The sequence below is a fragment of the Hippocampus comes genome, unplaced genomic scaffold (genome assembly GCF_001891065.2).
Source record: "Hippocampus comes isolate QL1 unplaced genomic scaffold, H_comes_QL1_v1.1 scaffold29, whole genome shotgun sequence".
NCBI classification, from domain to species: Eukaryota; Metazoa; Chordata; class Actinopteri; order Syngnathiformes; family Syngnathidae; genus Hippocampus; species Hippocampus comes.
The window spans coordinates 2,917,780-2,944,420 of NW_017805820.1; the positions used below are offsets into that span (position 1 = coordinate 2,917,780).

Sequence of the window (26,641 nt, forward strand, 5' to 3'; positions counted from 1 at the left end):
AAGCGGATCGGAAAATGGATGGATGGATGGATGGTTTCACAAATGTCCACTGGAACTTAATTTCATGTGCCTATTATGTACATGTTATCATCTTTTGTTAAAATAATCCATATTTGGTCCTTTATTTGTATGCCACCAATGTTGGATGTTTATTGAAGCTAAGTGCTGCACCTGAAATGGATCTCACAGGAACATTGCTTTGTGTGTGTGTGTGTGTGTGTGTGTGTGTGTGTGTGTGTGCGCGCGCGTGTGTGCTTGACTGTAAGAAAGACGGGGAGGGGTTGAAGAAGAATCACAAAGTGTTGATAACGCCGTCTCATTCCCCTCCTGATGACGCACAGTAGGACCCTGGAGAAATGTCCCAGTTGGTAGGCATGTGAGATAGGGAGTGTATTTTGTTTTTTACAGGTGGTCCCAAGGGTGCGTTTGATATTTCAGTTGAGCTGTGTGCATGTTTGTGCACATTTCACCTGGGAAAAGGCTCAAATGAATTTCCAATGTACGCCCAGGTTTGCAGTGTAAATCACACACTTATTTTGTATTTTGTATTTTGTAATTTTTTTTTTGGAAATTCATCAGTGCAGAAAACAAGTTATTTTTCATCATGGACTGTTAATCTTTTGGATCATTTTGGCAAATTTTGATTCAGCTAGTCTGTTTCTATGGGACTGATAAGATGCAGGATCAGGAATGCATCAAGAAAGAAATGGAAGCTCTATTTGTCAAATTCGCTTGTTTCCTGGGCTCCATCAGTTCCATTCCCTGGCCACTGTCACATCATTACTGAATCATCTCAGCTACCAGTAATCAGGTGACTTTGATTCTTTATTGTGTGTCTAATTAGTGAGGCAATCCATTCAAGCCATCCAACTAGACTTCTCATTACTAGACTTCCTTTTATATATGGCCAATATAGTTTTATGTGCATGCCCATCCCTGTTTAAAACACCTTTTTTGCTTCTATATATGAAAAAGTCAAATGAAAGTACCAACAATCTCAACAATGGTATCGTGAAAATGTGAGCACTTGGCAGAGGTCATTTTTATCTTCACATGTCAAAGGATGAACTGATTTCACACTGGTTCAATAAAGGGTCAATGGCCATGTATTTCAGAACATTTACTTTTTCGAAAATGGATAGATGATTACCATTGGAAATGCGTATAAATAAACGCGTCTCATAGTGATGCTGTTTTGGGAGCAATTTCCTTAGTGTCTGTATGAATTCCTGTTTCTGTCAGCCCCCTGATGGATAGATGGTTCAAAAAGAGGAATTGAAAGTATTTGTTCACATACTGGTCATCTATAAATTAAAAGTGATGGTTGGAAAACAATAACATGAGTAAGATGTTAGGGGAGATCTGAGTAACAGTTGGTAAATGCTCTTCATATTTTTTTTTTCACGCAGTTTCATTTTGCGAGGTAGCATTTCAGTTTCGATGTCCTTGGCGACGGAACAACACGCAAAAGGCTGATGAGCTTGTGCATACCGTGGGTTCACACGGTGGTGCAAAGTACCATTTATTCCTTACGTTGTCGGGGATTCAAATTGTTGGCAAAATGATATTCAAGGAGCAAACATGCTTCAAGTGTTACAACCAGGCACATGGTTTCAAGTCCAGACTTTATTGAAAGTACATTTGGTAAATGACATGTCAGTTAATGTCATGTCGTCGGGAGTGATATAGATACATGAAAATAAATGTGTATTAGTTAGTGTGCGCGTGTGTGTGTGTGTGTGTGTGTGTCCCCACAAGGGAGAATACAAAGAAATTGCCAACAAAAAGGTAGAAGAGTACAGGGAGAGATGGAGGAAAAGTCCTGCATAAAGTGGGAGGAGAGGTGGGCAGTTCTTTCTCTAACTCCAGCCAATCAGAGAAAAGGGACTGGACTTAGAGGACAGCAAGTAGGGAGCAAAGCAGCGGCAGCAGTCACAGAGGGAGAGGCAGGGAAGCATGTTTATGAACGAGGGAGAGGAGCGGAGTCAGAGGAAGGCAGAGAGATGCAATGCTACAGAGTCTGAGAGGCTGTCTGCTGCAAAACTCTTCTCTCATTAAACAGCGTGTTGTGTTTCGGGAAGATCAAGGCATTGATGCATTGCAGGAGCTCGGGATGCAGTTAGTTCACCTGAGACTCAAGTCTACGGCCAACGAGCAATTTGGACCTCTTGGGATTATTACCAACTAAGAAAGCTTTCTCAAAGGATCTGACAGCTGTACAAACCAAAAGTCGACAGCCTCCGTTGCGTCGCACAAATTTACCATATGCCTCCGAGAAAGAGATTCTCCAAGATTTAAGGTGTCGACTTTTACGGCTCACCCTGGAACCCCAAAAGGCCACCACCAAGCCGTGCCATTCAACAAGGAGTACTGGAGCCGGCGCGACCTTGGAGCAATCGTCACCTGAACCCACTGTGGAGGCACCGAGCATGTCTCAGTCCAGAGGGCGCTTACACAATAAAAAAGCCGGCATTCGGGCTGCAGTGATCCTGATTGGACTCCTGCACAAGTCTCGTAAAGCCAAGGAGAAGGAGAAAGAAGAGAGTGAAGGGTGGGTGAAGTTCATTGTGTGATGAGACTGGAAAGCTGTGCAGGTAGTTTATTTGAGTGGATGAAACAGTATGACTCTAGTGGCTGTCTGCCAAAACAGGAACACACACACACACAGAAACACACACACACACACGCTCAGATTCACTCATCCAACATGGAGCCTTGATTGTGAAGCAAAGTTTATTGGTTGCAATTTATGTGAGGTCACCTGTATGTACCACTGTGTGTGTTCCGTTTTTTTTTTTGACTGTGGATTTATACTTACAGTTTTATTATAGGTCCTCTTTTTATTGGAGCATGCTATTGTGTAGTGTGTTGGAGAGTCTGTGTGCCATGCGTGTGTGTGTGGTCCACACTCAAGTGCATTTGGGTCAGTGGAAAATAAAAAGGGGGAAAAGATGGAGAGGAGCAGAGGCAACAGGAGTGAACAAAGGTCCATTCTAAGTGGTTTTGAAGCATAAACATTCCGTACAGTAGACTGAGTTGGAGGGAAGAAAGCTGTAAAAGAGGAACACGGGAAAAATAAAGAGGTTGTAACTGACTCAACGAAAGCGGCTGTTGAGTAGAAAGAGGAAAAAAAGTTCCCACTCATCTATTCCTGTCCTGCATATCTGCTTCTTGTTAGTTCTCTCTCGGTCTCTCGTTTTAGCCCAACGTGAACACATGCTTAGATGTTTCCGAACTGGCTCCGAGTGAGCCTTAAGCTTGCGTCCGATTATTCGGTGTAATAGTAACAGCTGGTCTTGAATTTTGATAAAAGCTCCAAATGAAGCGTGCCAACAATCGCTGTCCATTGCCAGCAACTATGTAAACACTGAGCTGCTCGAGTAAATGAACTGTGTTTTGTGCATATTATCTTGATGTGCACTTCTTACAACCACAGACCACCTGCTGGAAACATACCACCTGTTAACAGTTTTAGCATGTTGTAAATGTTTGTGGTGACACTCTTGTACAGTTGAGGTGGATTTGATCAAATGTTCAGGACTGAGTTTGTATAGGGCAGTGGTTCTTAACCTTGTTCGAGGTACCGAACCCAACCAGTTCATATGCACATTCACCACAAAAAAAAACAGGATTTTTTTTTTTTTTTTTTTTTACAAATTCAAGACATAAAAAACGTATTTATTAAAAACAGAAAAAACCTAAATAAAATTTCAAGACATAAAAAACGTATTTATTAAAAACAGAAAAAACGTAAATAAAATTTCAAGACATAAGTTTTTTTAATTGTGCACAAAATGAACCAGCCAGTGATGGCCAAGCGGGCGTGTCATAACTAATTGACATGTTGAGTCGGGTCTGTCTTAACTTCCATGGCAGAGGCTCCGTCGAACCCCTGAGACCGATTCCCGAACCCCTAGGGTTCGATCGGACCCTGGTTAAGAACCACTGGTATAGGGAGAGAAAAAAAAAATCTGTCTTACGTCCACAAAATTGTGTGTGTATGTATGTGTGTGCTCCAAGCAAATATAAACTTTTGTTGATAAGGTGTTTAAACCCAAATTATGAATTAATCACCAGGATAAAGCCACGTTGTATTCCAAATACAATTTGGATGCCAGCCCACTAGTTGGTGATATGCACATTCCAACTTCTTAACCTGCTGGGTCTTATTCAGTATCCTTTTAAATGCAGTTGTTGTAGTCTGTCAGTTTAATTATTCCCATGTTTCATAGTTTGCATAAAAAATAAAAAATAAAAATCTACTGTTGGCAGCAGTAGTACAGTGAATCGAGAATCATCATCAAACATTGCCTTCAGCAACAATACATTTCCAACAACAGTAGGTCCACTGTTGTGGTTTTGATAGCAGCATACGTGTGAGTTGCGAATGCCCACGCTTGCCAATCTCCAAACACAAAAAGAATCCATTTGTCTTTGGAAAAATATCTCTCTGTTGTAGCAGTGCTTCTTAGCATTCAAGTATTTCCCATTTACCGCCACATTTGTAAGGAACATGCAAGCAATGTGTGACATAGCTGCTGACCTGCATAAGCAGGAGGTGCCAGGCTATTGTAGCTGTGTAGCTGTGCATGGTTCCATGTGCTCCAGATGCTCCTCATTGTGAAATAAAGACACAGCTAAATTGCCAGTATGTCTTTTTTCTTTCAACATCAATCATCCGAACCACCGAAAACCAAACAAGAATCAATGTCAACATTAAAATCAGCTGTATGGCATTGGCAGAGATGATGTGGCGCATTTTTCATTCTGAGCTCTGCTCCTTATCCCACAAATGCACGTTTCTGACAAATTTAAAATGGTGAGAAATGAGTTCTCCAACAGTTTCGGATGTATTACCAAGAAGCCTTGTTACAACAAAGAATAACCTACCTCAACCAATGACTTACTTTTTGTGCTAGGTTTTCTTGTTGCTGGGCAGAATTCAATGAATGCTAATGGGAAATTGGCATTCGCCAGGCTGCCGACTCACTAAGCTGCCGAAATGGAAAACTGCAGGACTGACAGTGCTATGCCCTTGGAAAGACTCCAGAACAGCACTACGAATTATAAAATAACATAATTTATACTCGGTAATTATGTAATTGAATCACTGCTCTTTATTAAATATAGAATACATAAGGGAACGAAATAACAGTGTTTCCATGTGGCACTTCCCCCTGCTCCTAATGCCTTTCCCACTGCATGTACCTTTGATTTGTGACATGGATTCTGTGTTTTCCTGCCTCCATCGCCGATGGCAACCATGCACACGGTATGAGTACCTTGATATAGCCTGAGGCGGTCATTTCTGCTGCTGTAGTGGGGTCACATGATGATGGTAATTTGGGACGGTTTTAACTTGCTGTTGTTCTGTGCAGGCACCCTTTTCAGACTTTAATATCACCACCATTAGTCTTTCTGACTCAGTCAGTTGCAGCCTGTCCCTGACCTTTTGTGCGTTTTTTTGTGACGGTGAATGTGAAGAGAATTATATACTGACTTTATTATATCAGCGGATAATATCAAGCGTTCTAAAAAATATAAGCACAGCACATACTGTATGCAAATGCTTTTCTGAGTCTCGTGTGTGTCCCACTCACCTTTGTTATCCCTGTACTGGTTGGGGTGTGATGTGTATTTGCTCTCCATTCATTCGGACAGCATGACCTCGGCTCCTTTTAACTTAATGCGTTAATGTCTTCCGCTGATACTTGCTGTTGTTCTTATTTGTCTGTATGTTTGTGTGTGTGTGTGTGTGTGTGTGTGTGTGTGTGTGTGTGTGTGTGTGTGTGTGTGTGTGTGTGTGTTTTACTTGTCTTGCCAAAATCAAGGCCGCATCATGCAATTGAGTCAACCCCACATACTGCTAGGGGCCAATAACAAGTCAGACTGTTTTTCAATTACGACAAGTGGGCTTGGAACTCGCCAGGCGAGCGTGGCCGCATTCCAGCCAGTGGTTATGTACGCTACATCCGTCTGCTTCCTTCTGCTTGTGGAAGCAAAGCCCAGACTGTGAAAAAATAAGCAATCACTCAAGACAATGAAAACATGTTTGTGGCGCACTGACACATTGCCAAACAAATGCGCCACAAATACCACCCCCCCTATCCTCCACGCCAACAGCTTAACTGAGCAATCAAGTGGGTGCCATGTAGCTAATCCTGTTATGTAATGCCATTTTGTGAACACCAGAAAAACCCAATGCAGCTGTGCTTACCTTGTGAAAAGCCATCATTGGGCTAATTCAGCCAGATTCCAGGGTCCATCATATGTCCTTGCTAAAGAATAGCTTGCAATTTTTGATGCCTCACTAACTTCGAGTAGAAACAGTAGCGGCTCTGGCATTGCTGTAACAACTACACATCACCTACCTTGTACTTTATTGCTTTTTCAAACTGATGGACCAGCCCAGACACTTTTCCTTTTCTTTAGTTTCATTAGTAGTTGTTGTGTGTGTGCGTGTCATTCATAACTCCAATTCATTATTCATTAAATGCCTAAAGATATCATGTATGAGAAATCCCGCTGACCTATGATCCTTTACAGTTTCTTGCGATATCATTCTGTTTTCCATATCAAGGGATCTTATAAGTTACTTCATTGAAAACTACTCCTTGCTGGAAGGCTTTCGAAGAAAATACATTAAGAGCCTGGAAATTTGTTCTGTAGTCCATAGCATAATTCAATATTGCGCAGTGCACACTCTTCTTTTTCGATCTGTGTTTCTTCCACTCTTATTGAAAGTTACAAAGAGCGGTGTTGTTGTGTGCAGTGAACACCCCATTTGGCAAAGATAATGTTCAACAAAAATGTATCTTTGAAAAAATGAGTTATTAAAATATTTCAAAAAAGACGTCAAATAAATGTATGTAAGTGTATGTATGTTTATAGCTCCATGGGTAGGCACTGTATATGTCGATACACTGATAGAGGTATATTACACTCCATTTACCATTTTAATCGCATTTGATTTTTTTTTTTTAATCTGTTGGATGATGACCTGATCGGGGGGGTTGAGAATGATAGACAGCCTCGGGGACCGGTGAAATTTACTGACAGAAGCGATGACGGAAGCGCGGATAAATAAAACTTGACGGACTGATGATTAGACTTTGGTTCGGCTTGTAAAAATGACAGACTGACAATGACGGATGGCTGCCCAGGCCGCTGACGGATGACAAATAACGGACAAGCAAAATTTTGTAATTGCCCACCTCTGGTGACCAGCCTATTCCAAACGGTTGCAATCTCATTTAGATCATCCAATTTCCAAAGAAACTTGCATTAAATAATTACATTGAGGGGAAAAAACGGATACGGTGTAGGTCATGTTTATGTCTGCCTTTTTTAGCCAAATTACGTTCTTTTCCTCTTCGCCCGTATTCTGTTCCTGCAGTTTTGTTTTTTTTTTGTAACTGACTCACTGGTATTTCCATTCCTCCTTCAATGCCCATTTACTTTGTTTAAACTGCTCATGCCTTTTTATGTGTTTTAGACCATTTGTAAGGAGGCATTACAGGAGACCCAAGTATGCTAACAGAAACATGAATGTGCTGTATGTATTCAATTTCACTTACACTTACACCCTATCAAGAAACAGAAGACAAAAAAGATGTGCTTGTTGGCATGTGTTTTTGTTGACAACAGTCAGCCTTGTCTCAGGGTGCAATGGATGTGATAGCATTGTCGCTAACAAGTGTCCAGAGACCCCTCACCAAGACAGCCGTGCTCAGGGGATATAAACCTCTATTTTTTTAGTCTGCAGATTCATTTTTTCCATTCTCCGTAGCTTGCTCTCTTTCAGCAATCTGTCTGACATCCATTCACTGGGTGGCTCTCTCCTTCTCAATTGCGCTCTCTCCCTTTCTGCAGGACCTCTTTTGCTCTTGTGCTTATCGCTTAGTCTGAAGTTGTGGGTGGTTTGTGAAGAGATGTATTCAATGTCCACTGGCAGATTCTTTTGTACTTCCGAAGGGGCAAAATTGTGCAAAAGGAAAGGTCAGTGAAAAGGACCAGAATTTGACTAGGACATTCAGCCAAGAATGAAAGATAATAAATAGATAAATAAATGAATAAATAAATAAAATAAAAATCTGACAAAGTCCTTAGATTAAAATGTGCAGATAAAAAAGCCTCGGCTAACTTCCCCAAAATATTTCTACCTCCTCCCGCATTGCTCCTCTATAAATATGACATGATAAAAAGATGAGCCCCAACACGCTGGACTATATTTACTTCCGCAAACACTGTGTGAGTGACGTTGGCGCTAAATTGTACATTGGTTGGGGTACAAGTAGCCGCTTAGACTGGGAGATCTGGTCTTAAAATAAAATACGTACATTTTGACTTAAATATTTAATTGGCTGCCTAATAACAGCTGGAATATATGCCGCAAGTGCGCCTCTGACCCGAGTGAGGATATGTGGTCTTGAAAATGGATGGATGAAGTTGATCTGGAATTTTTGCTGATTAAATTGTATTATATGACAAACATTTTATGTAGCTATTGGGCGTTGCTAGTCTGTCTGACAATATTATTTATGTTGAGTAACAGCCCTCTGTCCCTCCTTGAAAGCCAGCATCAGCCTGTTAAAGTGCTGATCGGAGCTGTAACTGTCATGTTTGATATGTCTTGCACGTACACACACACACACACACACACACACACACACACACACACACACACACACACACACACACACACACAAAACCCTTTTCGCTTTCCATTTCCTTCGTTTATGTTTTTATTAATCCATTAGAAGAACTACCAGTTGCCTAACTGGCCAGTCAGCATGAGAATCAAGCTTCTTATCAAGCTTCGAAAGAGACCTAAATAGAAACAGAAGCATGGCTGAAGCCCAAAAGATAAACTTTATAGTCATGGTTCACACTTTGACTCTATGTCCTTAAATTAACCCCTCCTTCTTCATCCCCCACATTGTCAGTGTGTATCTATGTCCTGATCATCCATAAATGGCCCAAACGGGGGGAAATAAAATATGATGCGGTAAATCACTACACCTCGAAATATGACAAGCACATTTTGGAGAGGCTGGGGTTGGACTTCAGGTGATTGATTCAATTGCCGTATGCCACGGTCGACCCCAGGATGCCGGTCAAAACACAATTGATAGTCGAGTGAAGAAGTGGTTGAGAAGCTTTAATCCTGTTGCAAGCACAAGCAAGGAACGGTAGAGGTGTCACAGTGTGTGCATGCGATTACGGGTAGTCACCCAAGCACTCTGCCTCACCCACGCAGAGCGCATATTTGGCTTTTGATAGTGTATAAATTAGATGAGCATAACCTGAGCATGCATACAGGAGATGCATAGGATACATAAACAATTTTTATCCACATAGAAAAGAGGCCTGGGTCAAATTTTTTTTAAAAAATCCTAATTTTACTGTTCACATTGCATGAAAAAAAGTCAGTTGCATGTCGCATAAGGACAAAAATATGAGAATTGATCTAATGTGTGAACATAGCCTTCATCCAAGAAACGACAATGTACACAGTGGTGCTATACATAAGCACAATGTAAACTCGACTAAATCACTAAACCGTATGCTCACTGTGGTGCTTTACACACCCTACCATAGCGGCGTGGTAATTCAGACTCTATAATGGACACAATCACTCAGAATGCATTGCACACTTCAAGTAGTGGCAAGTAATATCACTTAATTCTACTCTTAATAAACAGTATACTGTAAACACCCACTGTCCACATCTAATATAACATAAGTATTTAGAACCTTTCTAACAATACCCATAAATGAATACTTCTCTAACAGTATCGCTCGTAGTTTAACATTATGTTTGTAAAAGTGGAATTATTTTATTAATTTGGAAAATGTCCCGCATCAACTATATATTAAAAGGGGACATCTGCCTTTGAAAAAGATTTCACCACAAGGTGCTTCAAGCGTCCCCAGGGTCCAAAATAAACCATGTGACAATTTTGCTCATTTGGCAGAGGGAATTCTGGCGATACCCGTTTACTAGATGTGCTTCCACATCTGTCAACCTTTAGTAAATTGGGCAAGAAGGCACCAGCTGCTCCAAGGAACCCAGCGGGAGCGGTGTAATTTAGTTCATAAAGACTCATGCGCTATTGAGATGACTTTTTTAACCTTCATCCTCAAGAAGGGTCATCGCTCATTTATATCAAAGCCTTCGTCAGGTTTTGTGACTATTTTTATATGATCTCCACAGTAAGGTGACGGCTCATGGAGGGGTCTTCTGCAACATGTACATGTAGCCACATGTGAGTGACCCCACACATAATAAATTGAATGAAACAAACAACATTTCGATCAGAGAACAAGTAAAACCAAGAGAGGCATGAGAACTCTGTGCTTGACGGTGGCAGAAGGCAGGCTGGCTACAAAGTAACAAAGGCACACGACTGATGGGTCAAAATGTGAGGAAGCTTTGATTATGCTGGAGGCGCTGACGGTGGGGCTGAGGTTTTTAAATTGGAGAAAAAACATGATGGGTTATGACGTTCATCTTGTCTTCTTATTAGTTGAAATAGTTTAAGGTTTGTTTTTTAATCAGACAATAGTCTTTTGTTTTTTGAGTGAAGAAAACAATTCTCACGGAGCTCACAGTTTCGGCTGTCACTTCAGCCTTCGTCTGAGCTGTCACTGCTTCCTTATAATGTGTCTTAAAAAACAGCTGACGAGGTCGGGAAAGCTTTAAAATAATTCTCCCTGATTGTATAATAAACTTAAAGCTCTTAACCTCTGACGGTCACGGTACTCACTGCATAAGAACATGATGTCACCCTTCATCTATATTTGCATTTACTTTGTCATAAACATCAATGAAGTGACTTCTTTTGAACCTCTATCCAGGAAACAGGAACTCTTGAACATCTCCAGCGTCCCTCTGGGAGAATGTCCCCCATCACCACCCCGCACCGCTCCCCCCAGCATGAAGGTAGGATACATTAAAAATCTATTCTGTTTTGGGTCCATTGATGCGCTGTCTCAGTGGAGAGGAAGAATTTCAGTAATGTTGATGAATTGGGACTTTAAAACCTTAAGATATCACATCTTATGTATTCACATTCAAGTTCAAATGATTGCACATCAGGAATGGTCAGCCCCAACTGTGAGTTTTTGTGTTTCAGTCCAACTCATAAATTTACACTAATGTGACCACGGACTATTAAGCCATCAAAAATGTGTGTTGGGGGTGAAGGTGGCTTAATGAGGTTGCTTAAGGAGGTATAATTGTTTTGGGAAGAACAAACAAGTCTGCCTATTACATTTCTTTTTGTGACTGTTTGATTCGTGTTTTCTCATGCTCGAGCATGTTGGGAATCTATTCCGCCCTGTGAGAAGCATTAATAATTTATTATTTTGGCCAAAGGGGTTGTGGCAATGATACATGTGAAATTCCATTTGTGCATGACTCAGTATTTTGTTGTTCGGGGGAGGACAATCTGAGGGGCACTAGGCAACTGAAACACGGCAAAGTATCATGTGCTTTCTAAAGAAATTATTTTTGGGTGTGATGTTTTATTAATCATCTCCTGGATTTTATTTGTTACAATTTTCCTGAAAGATGTTTTTTTTCTCCGAGGGCAGATTTGCAGCGCAATGGATAAAAGAAATAGTCTCCACAAAAACCCATCTCTCGCTTGACATTTTGTCACCTTGAGCAAAGCTGTAATTATGGAGAGAAATAGTGTGGAAAAGAGGAACAGAAATGAAGAATGAATTCTTCTCATGGCATTGAACACACAAAAGAAGACTGCCTGAAATACAGAGAGCTTAGGGAGGAGACCATACACACAGAGCACATAGAGACGTATTGAATACCACATCCTGCAACCCACAAGTGACCCATTCGAAGCATTACTCGACCCATCTCGCAAAAAACAATAGCAAGACCTTACCGGAAGGCTGTAAATAAATACCGGTAATAAAGAGTAAACACCAGCATTTTTTCCAAGTCTAAAAGGTTCAAGTTGTTTGTATCTTTGATCTATCTTATTAAGTACATTATTCCACACTTTCCAATTTAAGTAACACATGCGGAAATGCATCTTGCCCTGGATGCCAAAAACAACACAGCTCTGTGTTGTTTTCTTTTTCTTAATTAAATATCAGTATCTTCCTATAAATTCTAAATGATCAATAGTTACATCTAAAGGTAATTTGAGCACATATGTGAAGTGTGTATGAAACATGTAGCCCTTCATATTAATCCGTATTCAAGAAGTAACTCTCAGTTTCAAAGAGTTCGGTGACCCCCCGTTACAAAGCATTCGGCCCAAGAGGTGTGTCAACAAAGCTTGGTCACTCCCGTTGTTCCATTTGCAAAGCGATATGACTAAGTGTCTGTGCAGAGAAGCTTTAATCAGTGGTCTTAGCGCTGTGTGTTTGTTGGGTGGATACACACTGAAATAATATCTCAAAAGAGAGCTGAGAGCCTCCTTTTAATACATACCTGCACCTGTACAGCCATAAGCAGAGTCATTTTAGAGTGAGTGTGTGTGTGTGTGTGTGTGTGTGTGTGTGTGTGTGTGTGTGTGTGTGTGTGTGTGTGTGTGTGTGTGTGTGTGTGTGTGTGTGTGTGTGTGTGTGTGTGTGTGTGTGTGTGTGTGTGTGTGTGTGTGTGTGTGTGTGTGTGTGTGTGTGTGTGTGTGTGTGTGTGTGTGTGTGTGTGTGTGTGTGTGTGTGTGTGTGTGTGTGTGTGTGTGTGTGTGTGTGTGTGTGTGTGTAATGTTTTGAGCGATTTAGGTTATTCTTATTTACCCAATGTAGCACTGTATAGTGACTGGCACGGTTCTGGCGTTTGCATTTATGTTCACAGGTGAGATGCTGAGTGATACCATGCAAGAGTAAGCTACACTGTGTGTTTGTGTGCTTACCAGCATATTTTTTATGAAGAAAGATGCACACCGGCAGAACCTGTTTCATATTTTGGCAAGCACTTAGTCAACTGTTGGGTTTAACTTTCCTGTTCAAGGCGTAGACTTTTTTAAGATTAGGAAGAGATTAAATATGGGCACGAGAAAGCAGCTGTGCGCGAGGTGGAGCCAAACAAGGGACGCTGCAGGGATTTACATGACATTTTTAGCTGCTGCCTTTGAGGTTTGCCACTATTTGAACTCCGAGAAAGCAGGTGCAGTACTTCATTATTGGAAAGAACTCAACAAAAGGTTTTAAAGTCATTTTGAGGGGGTTTACCCTTGTGTTACGTGATTGGTATGTGACATATTTAACAAGATGGATCACAGATACAAGCAACTAATCCCTTGTAAAATGTGGCTAAACATGCAAAGTCACCTTTTTGTTTGATTAACTTCCAGTATTGTGGGACTCTTTCAAAGTCGTCCCTTTGAGTGAAGTGTCACATTACCGCACTTGATGTTCTGGCTCAGGTGTGAGTCTGACATGCCACTACACTGGAGACACATGCATGAGGTCAGCCAGAGTGCTTGGTTTCTGTGACTTATCAGTGGTTGTAGCACCCGGTCATGCAAAGATGATACTAAATTTGGATGTGGTATTTCTGAACAAGCCTTTGTGTAGGTGCAAACAAAACAGGACTGCTTTTGGGAGAAAAGAGTGTCAACCCTCGATTGGAATTTTCCATCACACCGCTGTATCCTGTCAAGCTGGCCAGCTATTATCTGGAACCAACATTAGCTAGTCCCTCGCTAACATGAGACCATAAAACAGTGATGGTCAGGGACTGCCGTACGAGACATTCCTTCCACCAGCTATGAACCAAAGCAAGTGTGCGCGCCAACTGGTTTGCGCAAGGAGCGTACATTCATTTAAAAAAGAGAGAGGGCTAAGGTGACCTTGATTATGGACACTGTGACTCAGCGTGGTTTCGCAATCGATCGGTGAAAGCGGTCACTTGCGTATATGTGGCCGTGATGTGCCGTCGTCCGGCCCCTGTAAGACCTGCGCTCGGACGTTCGAATTTAAGCATATAAGGAAGGACAGAAAAAGAAATTAACAACGTCAGCTGAATATTTTATTTATTGTCACTTGGCTTTTTCGATATCTCTGTTGCCTTTATTAAGCGCACTTGATATCAACTATGCCGGAGCACCATGTGGCGATTAAAAGCTTTATCACAATTTCACTACCCGTAGTTATCTGTTTTTTTAATTAAATTTTCCATACTGACTCCATTCTCAATCCTGTGTATCCTGTTAATATTAACCCAGTGATAAGCCTGGTAAGAGTATGTGTTGCTTGAAGGTAGAGGGAGCGGTGGTAGATTTATGAGTTTTCATCAAAAGTAATTTCAGGTAAGACTGGTTTTTATTAGTATTCTCAAAATGTTGCCATCTCCAGTTTTTTTTTACTGCTAGAATCATTCAAATGGTGGTAAAATGTCTTCCAGTTCTGTTTTGAGGAGCCACACTGCTTCGAGGCTGGGATGTATTTTACTGTCCCACGCTTCTGTGCTTCAGAGTGTGAAGTGCGGAACGCTTGATCAAAAACTGTGTGTGACCGTTGTGTTCAAGTTTCACTATCAGGAAACGCTTCCGTTAATCTTTGTCCAATAAGAAGACTTTCAATTTCTGTCACCATCATTTCATTTGTGATTGCACAACAATCTATTCCACATGCACACATCACATGTGCCATAACCTGGACAGACACATGTATGCAGGCCATATTCACCCTGACAGATGATGTGAAAAGGTTTAGAACCCCTGGGAAGAGCATGTGTAAATGCATTTGTAGAAGCGCACAAACTTGTTTATGTGTTCCTCTCTGAGGAAGTGCTTGCTTATCACACTGTGTACGTGGGTGTGAGAAAAACGGGTGCTGCCCTCTTGACTCACTAATACTGCGTAAACACAACGAACTTGAGTGGCAGACCTGCTGCTGTCAGCGCAGCTCGCTGTTGTGAATGTACAGTAAGATATTTAAATGCAAAACTTTTGAGTTGGTGTTTCATGTGAAAATATTGAGCTCTTGTTTCATGGTGAGTTCAATGACAGTATTTATTTAATGTTCTTTTTTTTTTTTTCTTTTTCAGTCTGCAGAATTCTTCGATATGCTGGAGAGAATGCAGGTATGACATCACACTATCGTAATTTTGTCTTTGTACATCGAGCCTAATTTCTAAACCACACAAAATGGCCCAAGGAATTGGGACGCACCTCGATATAAATAAATTAATCAGACAAGGGTTGGACTGGGAGCCTTAATTTCCCTGATTCTTTTTTTAAGCATGCAATACATATTGACTGGCAGTCTGGTTCCAGCTTTGTGGGAACAGTTTGAAGAAGGCCCTTGTGTGTTCCAGGATGGTCAAAACAAGGTCCATAAGGTGATTTCAAATGAGTTGGGTGTGAAAGAACCTGTGACATGCAATTCCATATCTCTTCCATTTGACCAGGCTTCCAGTACAAATAGTGTATGAATCATCCTTCAATTTCTTTTCATCATCTGCTACAAAATTGCAAAAGCTCCAGGAACTCACCTGACATTAGCTTAAACATTGACTTGAACATGAATTCAATATGTGTGATTGTTCCATCTCCCAAAACAAAATCAAGACAAAAATAGAAAGATGAGCCAAACGCTGATTGAATCAGTGAATGTCAACCACATGTGCGTCGCCGCTTGCTTTTATTTGACAGCTCGCGAGAAGCAAAGCATAGCGCTACTAGATACTTCTCATTCTTTTTGTATGGAACTTATTGATTCACCCCCACACCAACCCCACCACCCACCCCGATCAATGACCCACCATGCAAGCCCCCCACAACCCCCTGCCAGCCCCTCCTTGCTGTGACCCGTTTGTTCTCTCCATGGGCTCCCAAGGGTGCAGCTGTGAAGAGTGAGCACATATTGGGATATAAAAAAAGGAGAGAAGGACTAGAAAAATTATGATAGGAGGCATGAAAAGCACATCGAAATCTAGTGAAGCAGAATGGAACAAGTGGTCAAAGGAATTTCGCAGGCTCTTTGAGATGTAACGTTTAAAGGCTGAAGCACTGACAGACCTCAAAGAAGCATAAAATAGTCACTGACAAGATGCTCATTCGCCCCCAAAATGGTTATTCGAAGTCAAAAAGGCCTGCATGGCAGTTTCAAAATATTGCTTGGATGCACTAGTGCACGGATTAGTGTGGACATCATACAGACATTTTGCAAGCACGATCAGAGAATGACAGCCAATCAATGCAGGCGAATGATCAAATAGTTTGTTTCACTCCAAGAACAGCAGCCCTCATCCATCTTTTCTGAACCTTGGCTTGCATCGATCTGTTCTTGGGTTCTGACACCGAAAACTCAATAATAAGAACTGTGTGTTTAAAGTCTGCTTTGTTGCATTGAAAAATGGCACTGATTGAAGGTCACGTTTTGGACCTCATTTGTTTTTTTTTTCCTTTTGATTCCCCCACATTCCACCTCTTTCCTCTTCCTCTTCTTTGTCCAAGAGAGAAAATTGAGTGCTCTTAAGTCTGCCTTTGTGGTCAGTTTTATATTGTGGACAATGGCTCCGCTGTGACTGTAACATCCGTGCCGTCAATATGCACAGACACACACCATTACTGTCATGCAAGCAAGCACATATTATGTATGATCTTGGTGGCATTGATGGTGGTGAAGTGCCTGCTTTAAGGAACTCACTTTGTACTCATCCAGACAAAATGTTCCTCTCAGCACACACACACACACACACACACACACACACACACACACACACACACACACACACACACACACACACACTTGATTGAAATGTTGATATGCTTTTGTGCGGCTGTGTCGCAAGAAACATTTAACATGGCTGGATTCTGCCCTGAGCATAAATGTCTGTACTACCCGCATGTGTGCTTATGTGTCGTGAAAATTACATTAGCATGTATGACTCACTTTGTTTTAATAATTTTTTTTTTTTTAAAGTCTGAACAAACAACTCGTAGAAAATGCAAAATTAGAACTGTAATCACATTATTTTGCTTCAGCCAAGTCAGCACAAGTCTTAATGTTTTCTTTAAAAAAAAGGCCATGATAGTTTCAGGAAAAGTTGTTAAACTGCAGAATTGTTCACACTTTGTTAATTGCAAGCAGCCACCAGCTGATTTGTCAAAGTTAACACCCCTGTTTGAGATGGCAGCATGTGTGCAAATGACAACAAACTGAAGGGGACCAACAATCAGAAGAGAATTAGGCAGCAAGCCAACAAGGATTTTTCTACAAATCTCAAAGAGAAATATATTTTTGTATAGAAACCTGTGCATAAACATAATTGGTGCACTCAAACAATTACCGTCTTGTGTAAAAATCTAATCAAGTTTCACCATCACTTCAGGTCTTTTTTTTCTGGTCCCCGGGAAATAGTTAATTGGGGTGAGAGGGCAGAGTGACGAAAATAACAATGAACATGATTCAAATAAGGATAAGAATATATTCATGCCTTAATATTTCAAATACATTCATTACAACAACACATTTATTGCATTTATTTTTGTAACTGTGTTTTTACTTACAGGTGTACAAGTAAGATATTTATGAGGAAAAACATAGTGGATGCAACAGAGGGCATGTGCTAATTACGATCAGACAACAGATGTTTTCAACTGGCCTTTTTGAACAATGGTGTGAACAACCGTATAATGCTGGATTTACACTGCATGGTTGAAGTGACATGATTGATGTTTTTGTTTTTGCCCTCAAGTACAATTTGGCTGCACTTTCTTAAAATAATATGAGTAAATCTGTGGGATCATGCAGTATATCTTCAGATCGGAATCAGGCCTCATCCAAGGGTGGATAAAAATCCGATGCTCTGATTCATATTGGATGTGCCAATGTGACTGCGGCGTAAACAATTTGCAGTGTAAATCCAGCCTCAGAACTCTTATTGAATATGACGTAAACATTTAAGAACTGACCCTTTGAATAAAGCTATTCGAGATCCACTGTTGGCATGATTCCAAATTAACGTTTGACACATGTGCTTTTCCGTCCTCATGCTGCAAATGGATTCAGGTCCCTAAAGTTGAAGAGACCAAAAAATGGAAGGTGTGACCAGTCAGCAGACGCACTCACACTCATCAGCTTGTGTCGTGATGTCTTTGTCCTTTCTCTGGCACCTCTCAACACTTTCGCATTAGAAAATCAATTGTCTCCTAATCTAATTGATCATAAATTGGGGGAGCTCCAACTGCATATTGATCTACACCGGCTCCCACTACTGCAGAGTCAAAAGGATTAGCGGAGGAGCAGTTTTTAGAGATTGTACCCTGAAATTGTGCCCCACTGCGCAAACAACTACAAGGCTCCAACAACCTTAAACTACTACAAGCACCTTAACTGATATTTGCTGGAGTCCGTGTATTTTAGGTTATTTCGTGAGCTTTTGTTTCATCTCACACGTTGGATCTTTTAGAACCACTGTTTGAGCTGTCATTTCTTATATGTGTTGTTTCATATCACAGTATGTTGACATTTAAAGAAGTGTACCGTGTCTTTCGCAGGATGACTATATTCCCTACCCACGGATAGAAGATGTGAGTAACTCATTCACTTCATGTATTTGATGTCAAGAGGATGAAGACTGGTATGTGATCAGAATGTGGTTCCTGTTTTTGGTTTTTTTTTATTCTACCTCCCTCTCAAGGTCCTAGAGAAAGGTGGCCCGTTTCCCCAGGTAATCTTGCCACAGTTTGGTGGCTACTGGATTGAGGATGTGGAGGCACCAGCCGGGACACCCTCCTCTTCAGAGTCCAGTTTTTGTGAAGAAGAGGTTGGTGGAGAAGGCATGAGTCCCGGTGAGGGACACAGCTACCGTCTGGAGTGCAACAGCACAGCCAGGGCCTACAGTAAACACTTTCTGGGCAAGGTATGAGGACATGTTTCAATATATGGATAATTTGTTTATGAAAGTACATACAACACTGTAACAAATATCTCGTGTGTTTGTAAATATCCTTTTGTGCAGGAGCACATGAACTATTACTGCACTGGCAGCAGCAAAGGAAACCTCATCATGTCCCTGAAATATGAAGAGATTGAAGGCCAAGAATTATTGCGCATCATGCTCAGGTACGGAAGTTAGTTAGGCTGAATGTACACCGACCAGCCCGAGAAAATGACCTCCTCAAAGAGCCATATTTAAATATTCTGTCTTAATGAAAATAATCTTGCTAGGTTTTAAATGACACTATCAGAGAGGTGTTGGGTTTTTGTTTTGTTTTTTAATTGAATGGTTTAATATTGGGGTGGTCCGGTGGTTCAGTGGTTAGCGCATCAACCTCACAGTGCAGAGTTGCAGGGTTCGGTTCCGGCTCTGGTCTCCCTGTGTGGAGTTTGCATGTTCTCCCCGTGCCTGCGTGGGTTTTCTCCGGGCACTCCGGTTTCCTCCCACATTCCAAAAACATGCATGGCAGGCTGATTGAACACTCGAAATTGTCCCTAAGTGTGAGTGTGAGAGTGAATGATTGTTCGTCCCTGTGTGCCCTGCGATTGGCTGGCAACCCGTTCTGGGTGTACGCCGCCTCCTGCCCAAAGACAGCTGGGATAGGCTCCAGCACCCCCCGTGACACTTGTGAGGATAAAGCGGACCGGAAAATTAATGGATGGATGGATGGTTCAATATTGTGGTTGTAGTTTGCAGGGGTGAGAGCTCTGTCTAATATTTTATTTGCCTTGCACGAGTCTAATATGAGCTCTTCACACCCCTTTGAACACGCTGACTGTGTGAATCAAAACTGAACATTGCTGAGGCATTATAGCTCTAGTATTGGATATCATATTGTGCTCCTGGTCAAGTTTTGTCTAGTCAGTGTGTGCAGCGCACTACATCATTGATACTATACAATACAATACATCTTTATTGATATGGCACAACAGCTGCAGATTGTAATTCGACAATGTTGATGAATTGCTGAGTAAGGTGAATGGTTCCCTGCAGCAAGAATGCCTGACAAGCAATGAAACTGTGACCAACAAATGCTAAGAATATCTATATTCTTCATTTTTATTTCGGGTTGAGCAAATATTGACATCGACGTTTCTATCTTTATATGTAACTTGATGAAGTCAAGTCCGCAAATAAACTAAAATCATGGGCTTCCCTATTTAGTTTGGAGATGTTCATCATAGTTTTGTTTTTCACAAGGATTGATTGTAATGTTTAATTTATTTATTTAAAAGGTACAGTGTATTGTAATGAGGGCAGACAAGTAAATATGCCAAAATTTGCCAGCGGCTCTATGGTGAGTCATGAGAAACGGCACTAAAAAAGAAAAAAACCTTGTAAGGGTTACAGATTGTTTGCTAATATGCTATTATACGTTCCAATGTATTAAATTAAGTGCCTGCCAGTCTTCTTTAAGAAGGGTTTCTGTCACTGTATTGCAGGTCAAGGACCAAAACTGTCCATGATAGGATATCCTTAGCAGGCATTAACCAGCTTCCCAGTGTACCTCAGATTGCCAAAGTAAGATTCACACAATCCATCAATACGAGTGTCATCTCTATTTGAGATCTTCACAAGAAACTCTATTTCCATTGATGAGCTTGGAATGTTTCAGCTTCTGTGTGACGATGCCACAGGATTAAAGTTCAACCCAGTTCTTTACCCTCGAGTAAGTTTATTCCAGTCTCACGTCACAACCTTAACTTGTGCAGCTAACCATAGAATAAGATCAGATGGGTCGATATTTTATAAATTCTGTTGATGCTAACACTTCATATCGTATTCAAACTGTGTAAAAGCTATTATTGAAAGCCTCCCTAAGGTACCTGTACTTACCTCCTCTAAATGCAGCACCTTCATTCGCTTTTTAACATCCTATGCCTTAAATAGAGTGGGAAAGTACAGGCAGAGTCTTTTCGTATTATATCCCTCATGTCAACCTACTTCGCTAACATCTGCCATACTCAATGAGTGCAATATTCCAATGGATTGATGGTGCAATCACAAAAAAAAAAAAAAATGGACACGGTGGTTTGATTTTATTACTCTGCGAGTCTCAGGGAGGGCTATGATGGGGGCTTGCCTTTGGCCAGTGCCTCAGGGAGGGAAACATACCATCTGCGTCTTGGTACGCAAGAGGCTAAGATGAGTGCTGGTTTGCATGTCAGCCTGACGCAACAAGAGCCAACTAAAGTTGCCCTTGAGACATGTTTGAGAATACGACAACATGTTTTCGACAGCGATGAAAAAGGTTTTTTGTTGTTGCGCAGGGATCTCAGTTGATCGTAGCTTTTGATGAGCATGAGGTCAACAACACCTTCAAATTTGGGGTGATCTACCAACAATTTGGACAGGTAAGTGATTGTATTGACGGCACGGCTGCATTTGTGTTCCGTTTTACCCTGCTCTGTGTCACTGATACTCCTCTTCCAATTTAGACATCTGAAGAAGAGTTGTTTGGGAACAATGAAGAGACTCCAGCTTTCAAGGAGTTTCTTAGTATACTGGGTGACAACATTGAACTTCAGGACTTTAAGGGGTGAGATGTGATAGAAAGCTCTTAAACAAGAGGCTAGGAATCAAGGACAGATGTGTCCATGGGGCTCAAATATCACATAAAGAAGTAATGTGATCACCAAGAACTTAGGCTTTGATTGCGGTACAGAAAACAGAATTTAATGGCTATAAACATGAAAGTGCTAGATTGCCCTCTGTCTGCAATCATGACAAACTATTTGGTGAAATCTATCCTTTGGGGGCGGTGGCAGTCGGAGCTTTGCGCATGTCATTGGCGTGAATAAAAACTTTCATAATAGTTACTTACAATAAACAAACAATAATTTTCCTGTAGCTGGCATGCAGGTCAATTACATTAAACGTATATTATGGCAAACATCTCCTGGGAAGACTTTCTACAAGCTTTTCGTCAAGGAGGAGGATTTGGCATGTTAACAGGCGCTGGGTTTGGAAAAGATTCCCACAATTTTATTGACTGAGACAAAGTCTTTTAAGGTACAGAAAATGGCCTTTTTCTGTTCGCACAATTAGAAGCATAGAAATGTCTGAATGTTCTTGGTAGATTGCAGAATTAATTGGTAGAAGCAAGTTAAGGTCAATGCCAGATGAAATAAAGAAATTGTGTTCTCATATCGATGTTCACATGGCCTCGACGACAACATAACATTTAAAAAAATGCTTTTTAATTAAGGCGGCCCGGTCATCCAGTGGTTAGCGCGTCGACCTCACAGTGCGGGTTCAATTCCAGCTCCGGCCTCCCTGTGTGGAGTTCGCATGTTCTCCCTGGGCCTGTGCGGGTTTTCTCCGGGTTCTCCGGTTTCCCCCCACATTCCAAAAACATGCATGGCAGGCTGATTGAACACTCCAAATTGTTCCTAGGTGTGAGTGTGAGCGTGGATGGTTGTTCGTCTCGGTGTGCCTTGCGATTGGCTGGCAACCGGTTCAGGGTGTCCCCCGCCTACTGCCCGAAGACAGCTGGGTAGGCTCCAGCACCCCCCGCGACCTTTGTGAGGATAAGCGGATCGGAAAATGGATGGATGGATTGCTTTTTAATCAAGACTGACATGCCTGTCTTTGCTGTTGCAGATTTCGTGGCGGGCTGGATGTGTCCCATGGACAGACAGGGACTGAATCCGTCTACACAATGTTCAGACAACGGGAGATTATGTTCCATGTGTCAACCAAACTCCCTTTCACCGACGGCGATGTCCAGCAGGTAGTTGTTCTTCACCTCTTCATTTCAAGGCAATAATTTGAAACATCAATCTGTTTGAGAACCAATATTTCATTCGTTGCCCCCTTAGCTTCAGAGGAAAAGGCACATAGGAAATGATATTGTGGCAGCAGTTTTTCAAGAAGAGTCTACACCCTTTGTTCCTGACATCATTGCCTCCAACTTTCTGCATGCCTACGTGCTGGTCCAGGTTGAGAACCCGTGCACGGAGAACACAACGTACAAGGTCAAAACTAAGTGATCAAATAATAACCAAATAAAACCAAGTGCTAACCACTTAGCCTGTTACTAATCATCTCAACAGGTATCTGTGACTGCTAGAGAGGATGTACCTCCCTTTGGACCCCCTCTCCCGAATCCAGCTGTCTTTAAAAAGGTGAATTAATTTTTTTGGACATGTTCTTCTTCCCCGGAACCCAAACTACAATCATACTGGCATACAGTTTGTGCCATACACAGTTGATAGAGTCCATGGATGATAAATAACCTAACTGTTGATCTATTAAAACTTATTCGTCAAAAGGCCATTAGCCAAAAAAATGTGTACTTGTTTGACAATCAATTTAATAGCTTGACGGATTAGCTACAAATGCTGTGATGCTGTGCATCAGAGAGTGTTTGTCATCGTCTGTTTTGTGGCATTTGTCCCTATTCAAATATACATGAAACTAAATGAAATGAAATGAACAACCTAAGTCTTGAAAAAAACTCTTATAAAGCTTGTTGGGTTTTAGGTAAACATGAGCTGCATACCAAAAAGATTTTGGACACGATATTAATTGTCTTTGAGTACTTAGTGTATATAGAGTCCTTGAAAAACAAAACTGTTAATCTTCTTTTTAAGCTTGTTTCTTAAATGTACATTATTTTATCTTGACTTAGTTTATTTTTGTCGCATGTAGGCAAAACAGATCACAAGTCATTTCCCACCACAGTTTCCTGTTCATCATTCCTGTTTTCCCCTCACTGTCTTCTCTCTCCAGGGCCCCGAGTTCCGAGACTTCCTTTTGACAAAGCTGATCAATGCGGAAAATGCGTGTTACAAATCTGATAAGTTTGCCAAACTAGAGGTGACACATGAAGGCACATTCTGAGAAGCACTGTCATAACCCTCTTGCGGCACAGCCAATTACAATGTGTTTTATGTGTGTATGAATGTGTATTTATTCCAGGGTCGAACACGAGCTGCATTGCTTGACAACCTCCACGATGAGCTTCACCGACAAAGTCAGGCCGCTCTGGGTCTAAACCAAGCAGAAGAAGAGGACAAGCTGGAGAATGGTGGACATGGAGGTCTGCTGGAGTCATTCAAGGTGAATGTAATGCCGGATGTGTAATCTGCTTTGACTGTGTCCTTTATGTTGACACCATTATTACCTTTGTAAGATAGGATCCCGTTGGAGATTTTTTATTTTATTTTTTTAAATAATGCTGGCTGTCACGTAAACATCAAATCACAGTTGCTCAGCAACTACGCTGAGGTGAACTGTTATTTACAACGACTGGTTCGAAGGGGACCAAAATATGCCAGATATCTACCACCGTAGTACCAAGCTGAACCACTGATTTAATAGATCGAAGCTTTTATATTTTGCACGCCACATTGAGGCTCTACCATGCAATTCATCAGATAACGCCCCCACCGTTCCACTTTTTGTGAGAATGTGCAGACTGCAGTCACAATTTTCTATTCATAGCTGACAAGAGGAGAGTTGTTTGGGCAACCTGGGAGGTTCTCAGTGGTTGATCTTTCAATAATCCTAATTTTACTTTTCAATATCTATGAATCCACAAGATTACTTATTTGAACAAAATCAGGGATAAAGGTCCATATGTTGGGTACTGGCTAAAGGCGGTAATGCTCATGACATTCATTGTAAATTCATTGTGTGTGTATGTGGAGGGCAAGGGGGCATTTTTATTCCATGTTATTGTTCCACAATCATTACTCTTAATCTTAACAGGCACTCTGGACAGCGACGTTGCAATTATTGGAGTCTCGACCAGCGTCGGCTTTTGTCATTGCCGCTCTGGCAGTAGCCATGTATTGTGTGTCGACAATGCAGAGGGTGATTGCCTCATAATGAATAAACATTTTTAATTTGCTGCGTTTGTCATCTATCCATCCATCCATATTCTATAGGGCTTACATCTTATCCCGGATGACTTTGGGTGAGGGGACATGCTGGACTGGTTGTCATCCCCAATTTCATGGTGGATCTAGAAAAACAACCATTCACAATTCTTCATTTCAACCTAACATTTATGTTTTTGGAATGTGGGAGAAAGCTGGAGAGCATACAAACTCGAAGCTAGACTGCCGAATCAGCGATTTAAACCTGATGACTAATGACACTTTGCCTTCATGAAATAAAATGACAGCACAGGAGATGGATTCATGCAAAGTACACAATGTGCACGACAAGTTAAATGAAACAAATGCTGCATATCAAGTCATGTAAAGTTGCTCTGTCTGAATTACATCTTGAGTGTTACAATGCATTTTCAATGATATACCGAGTGAACACAGTAATGCCCAACCAGGGAGCCATGGCCACACACGAGGCCATAGCTCGTGTGTGGCCATGGCATAAGGGGTCCTGCGGGAACATAGCAATTTCACTTATATGCCAGTGAGGTAGAGTGACAAATAAAAACCACGAGATAGCAGACAATGCAATAAAGGTGTATTAACTGTTGCTATACATTCAATAGAATAAGTAATGGTCATTACTCCTGCTGTCAGCGTTCCGTTTAATGTGACAATCAGATTTCACACTGCAAATGTTTGAGGAAATTAAAAAGTGTATTACTTATTACATAAAGGAATTAAGGTATTCAGTATGCATACTTTTGGAAACATCTTTATTTGATACTGTGCCGTGATACTTTTGAAATAATAATACGGGTGCCTTGGCTTCAAGGTTGGGAGACACCTGCACTAACTGAAATCAAGCATAGCCTAATTCTTTTTATGAGGAATTGCTCCCTCTAGCGCTTGGTTTGTGCAACTTCGTCGACTAATAAAAGGGTAAACGTGCACTGCATCGAACTGATTTTTAATCCATGCCTTCATTTTGTTTACTAAGTGTTAACTAAATACAACTAGTTACCTGTATGTTTTCCTCCTGTTTGTAGAGGGCCATGCGTGTGAGGAGTCACTCAATGGAGACTGTGGTAGGGTCAAATCGCCTTAGGAGCCCCGGCGGTGGAGGTGGGGTGCCAGCCAGTTTAAGTGGAGGAGCAATGCCACAGAGCACCAGTGAATGTACGAAGAGCACCTACAATGTAAGTATTGTTTATGCATGGAAGGAGGGGGTAGGTGGAATGCCATATCATTATTTTAATTATAGAAATAAACGTGTATTGTCAAACCATTTTTAAGCATGTACGTACATTTTAAAAGGACTTTTGTCAAGTCAAGTCAGCTTTATTGTCAAATGTGCTCTATGTACAACATGCAGACATGCAGTGCATTGAAAACACAGCTAAAAATAAGGGCAGCAAAACTGAATTGCATAAAAAAGACAAATATATAAATATAAACAACCAAGGGCACTTGTGATTATTGGGGGTTAAATTTAGGTCGTACATTGTTAAAGTGCAATAATGGGATGTCAGATGCTGTGGGAGGGTCACAGTCTGTGGAAGGAGGGGCGGGGGTGCAGTGCCGGCAGAACAGAGAGGGAGTTGAGTCTCTTGACCGCCTGGTGGAATAAACTGTTCTTGAGCCTCCTGGTTCTAGCACAGAGACACCGCAGTCTCCTCCCCGACGGTAGCAGGTCGAAGAGGCTGTGAGATGGGTGGGTGGGGTCACCTGCGATCCGGATGGCTTTGCGGGTCAGACGAGAATTGTAAATGTCCACGAGTGGGGGAAGAGAGACACCAATGATCTTCTCAGCTGCTCTCACGATGCGCTGCAGACTCTTTCGGCACGACACGGTGCAAGCGCCGTACCACACGGT

The 26,641-nt window shown here is 41.5% G+C and overlaps 1 protein-coding gene across 11 annotated transcripts in view; it reads left to right on the plus strand.

The window, feature by feature from the left end:
• rap1gap2a (RAP1 GTPase activating protein 2a) overlaps positions 1-26,641 on the plus strand; it is a 58,129-nt gene that overhangs the window by 27,615 nt on the left and 3,873 nt on the right. For 4 of the 11 annotated variants that reach the window (XM_019885923.1, XM_019885921.1, XM_019885922.1 and 1 more), the window contains 16 exons: positions 10,861-10,945; positions 15,026-15,061; positions 17,995-18,027; positions 18,483-18,515; positions 18,626-18,847; positions 18,947-19,050; positions 20,368-20,446; positions 20,541-20,594; positions 21,196-21,279; positions 21,364-21,464; positions 22,529-22,658; positions 22,747-22,902; positions 22,981-23,052; positions 23,660-23,746; positions 23,849-23,989; positions 25,815-25,964. In XM_019885923.1, coding sequence (XP_019741482.1) covers positions 10,940-10,945; positions 15,026-15,061; positions 17,995-18,027; positions 18,483-18,515; positions 18,626-18,847; positions 18,947-19,050; positions 20,368-20,446; positions 20,541-20,594; positions 21,196-21,279; positions 21,364-21,464; positions 22,529-22,658; positions 22,747-22,902; positions 22,981-23,052; positions 23,660-23,746; positions 23,849-23,989; positions 25,815-25,964 — 1,488 coding nt within the window. In that variant the 5' untranslated portion in view covers positions 10,861-10,939. Of the gene's footprint in view, positions 1-1,728; positions 2,552-10,860; positions 10,946-12,939; positions 13,142-14,838; positions 14,904-15,025; positions 15,062-17,994; positions 18,028-18,482; positions 18,516-18,625; positions 18,848-18,946; positions 19,051-20,367; positions 20,447-20,540; positions 20,595-21,195; positions 21,280-21,363; positions 21,465-22,528; positions 22,659-22,746; positions 22,903-22,980; positions 23,053-23,659; positions 23,747-23,848; positions 23,990-25,814; positions 25,965-26,641 lie in introns of those variants that run through there. The other 7 variants (XM_019885918.1, XM_019885919.1, XM_019885924.1 and 4 more) reach the window with 7 other exon arrangements.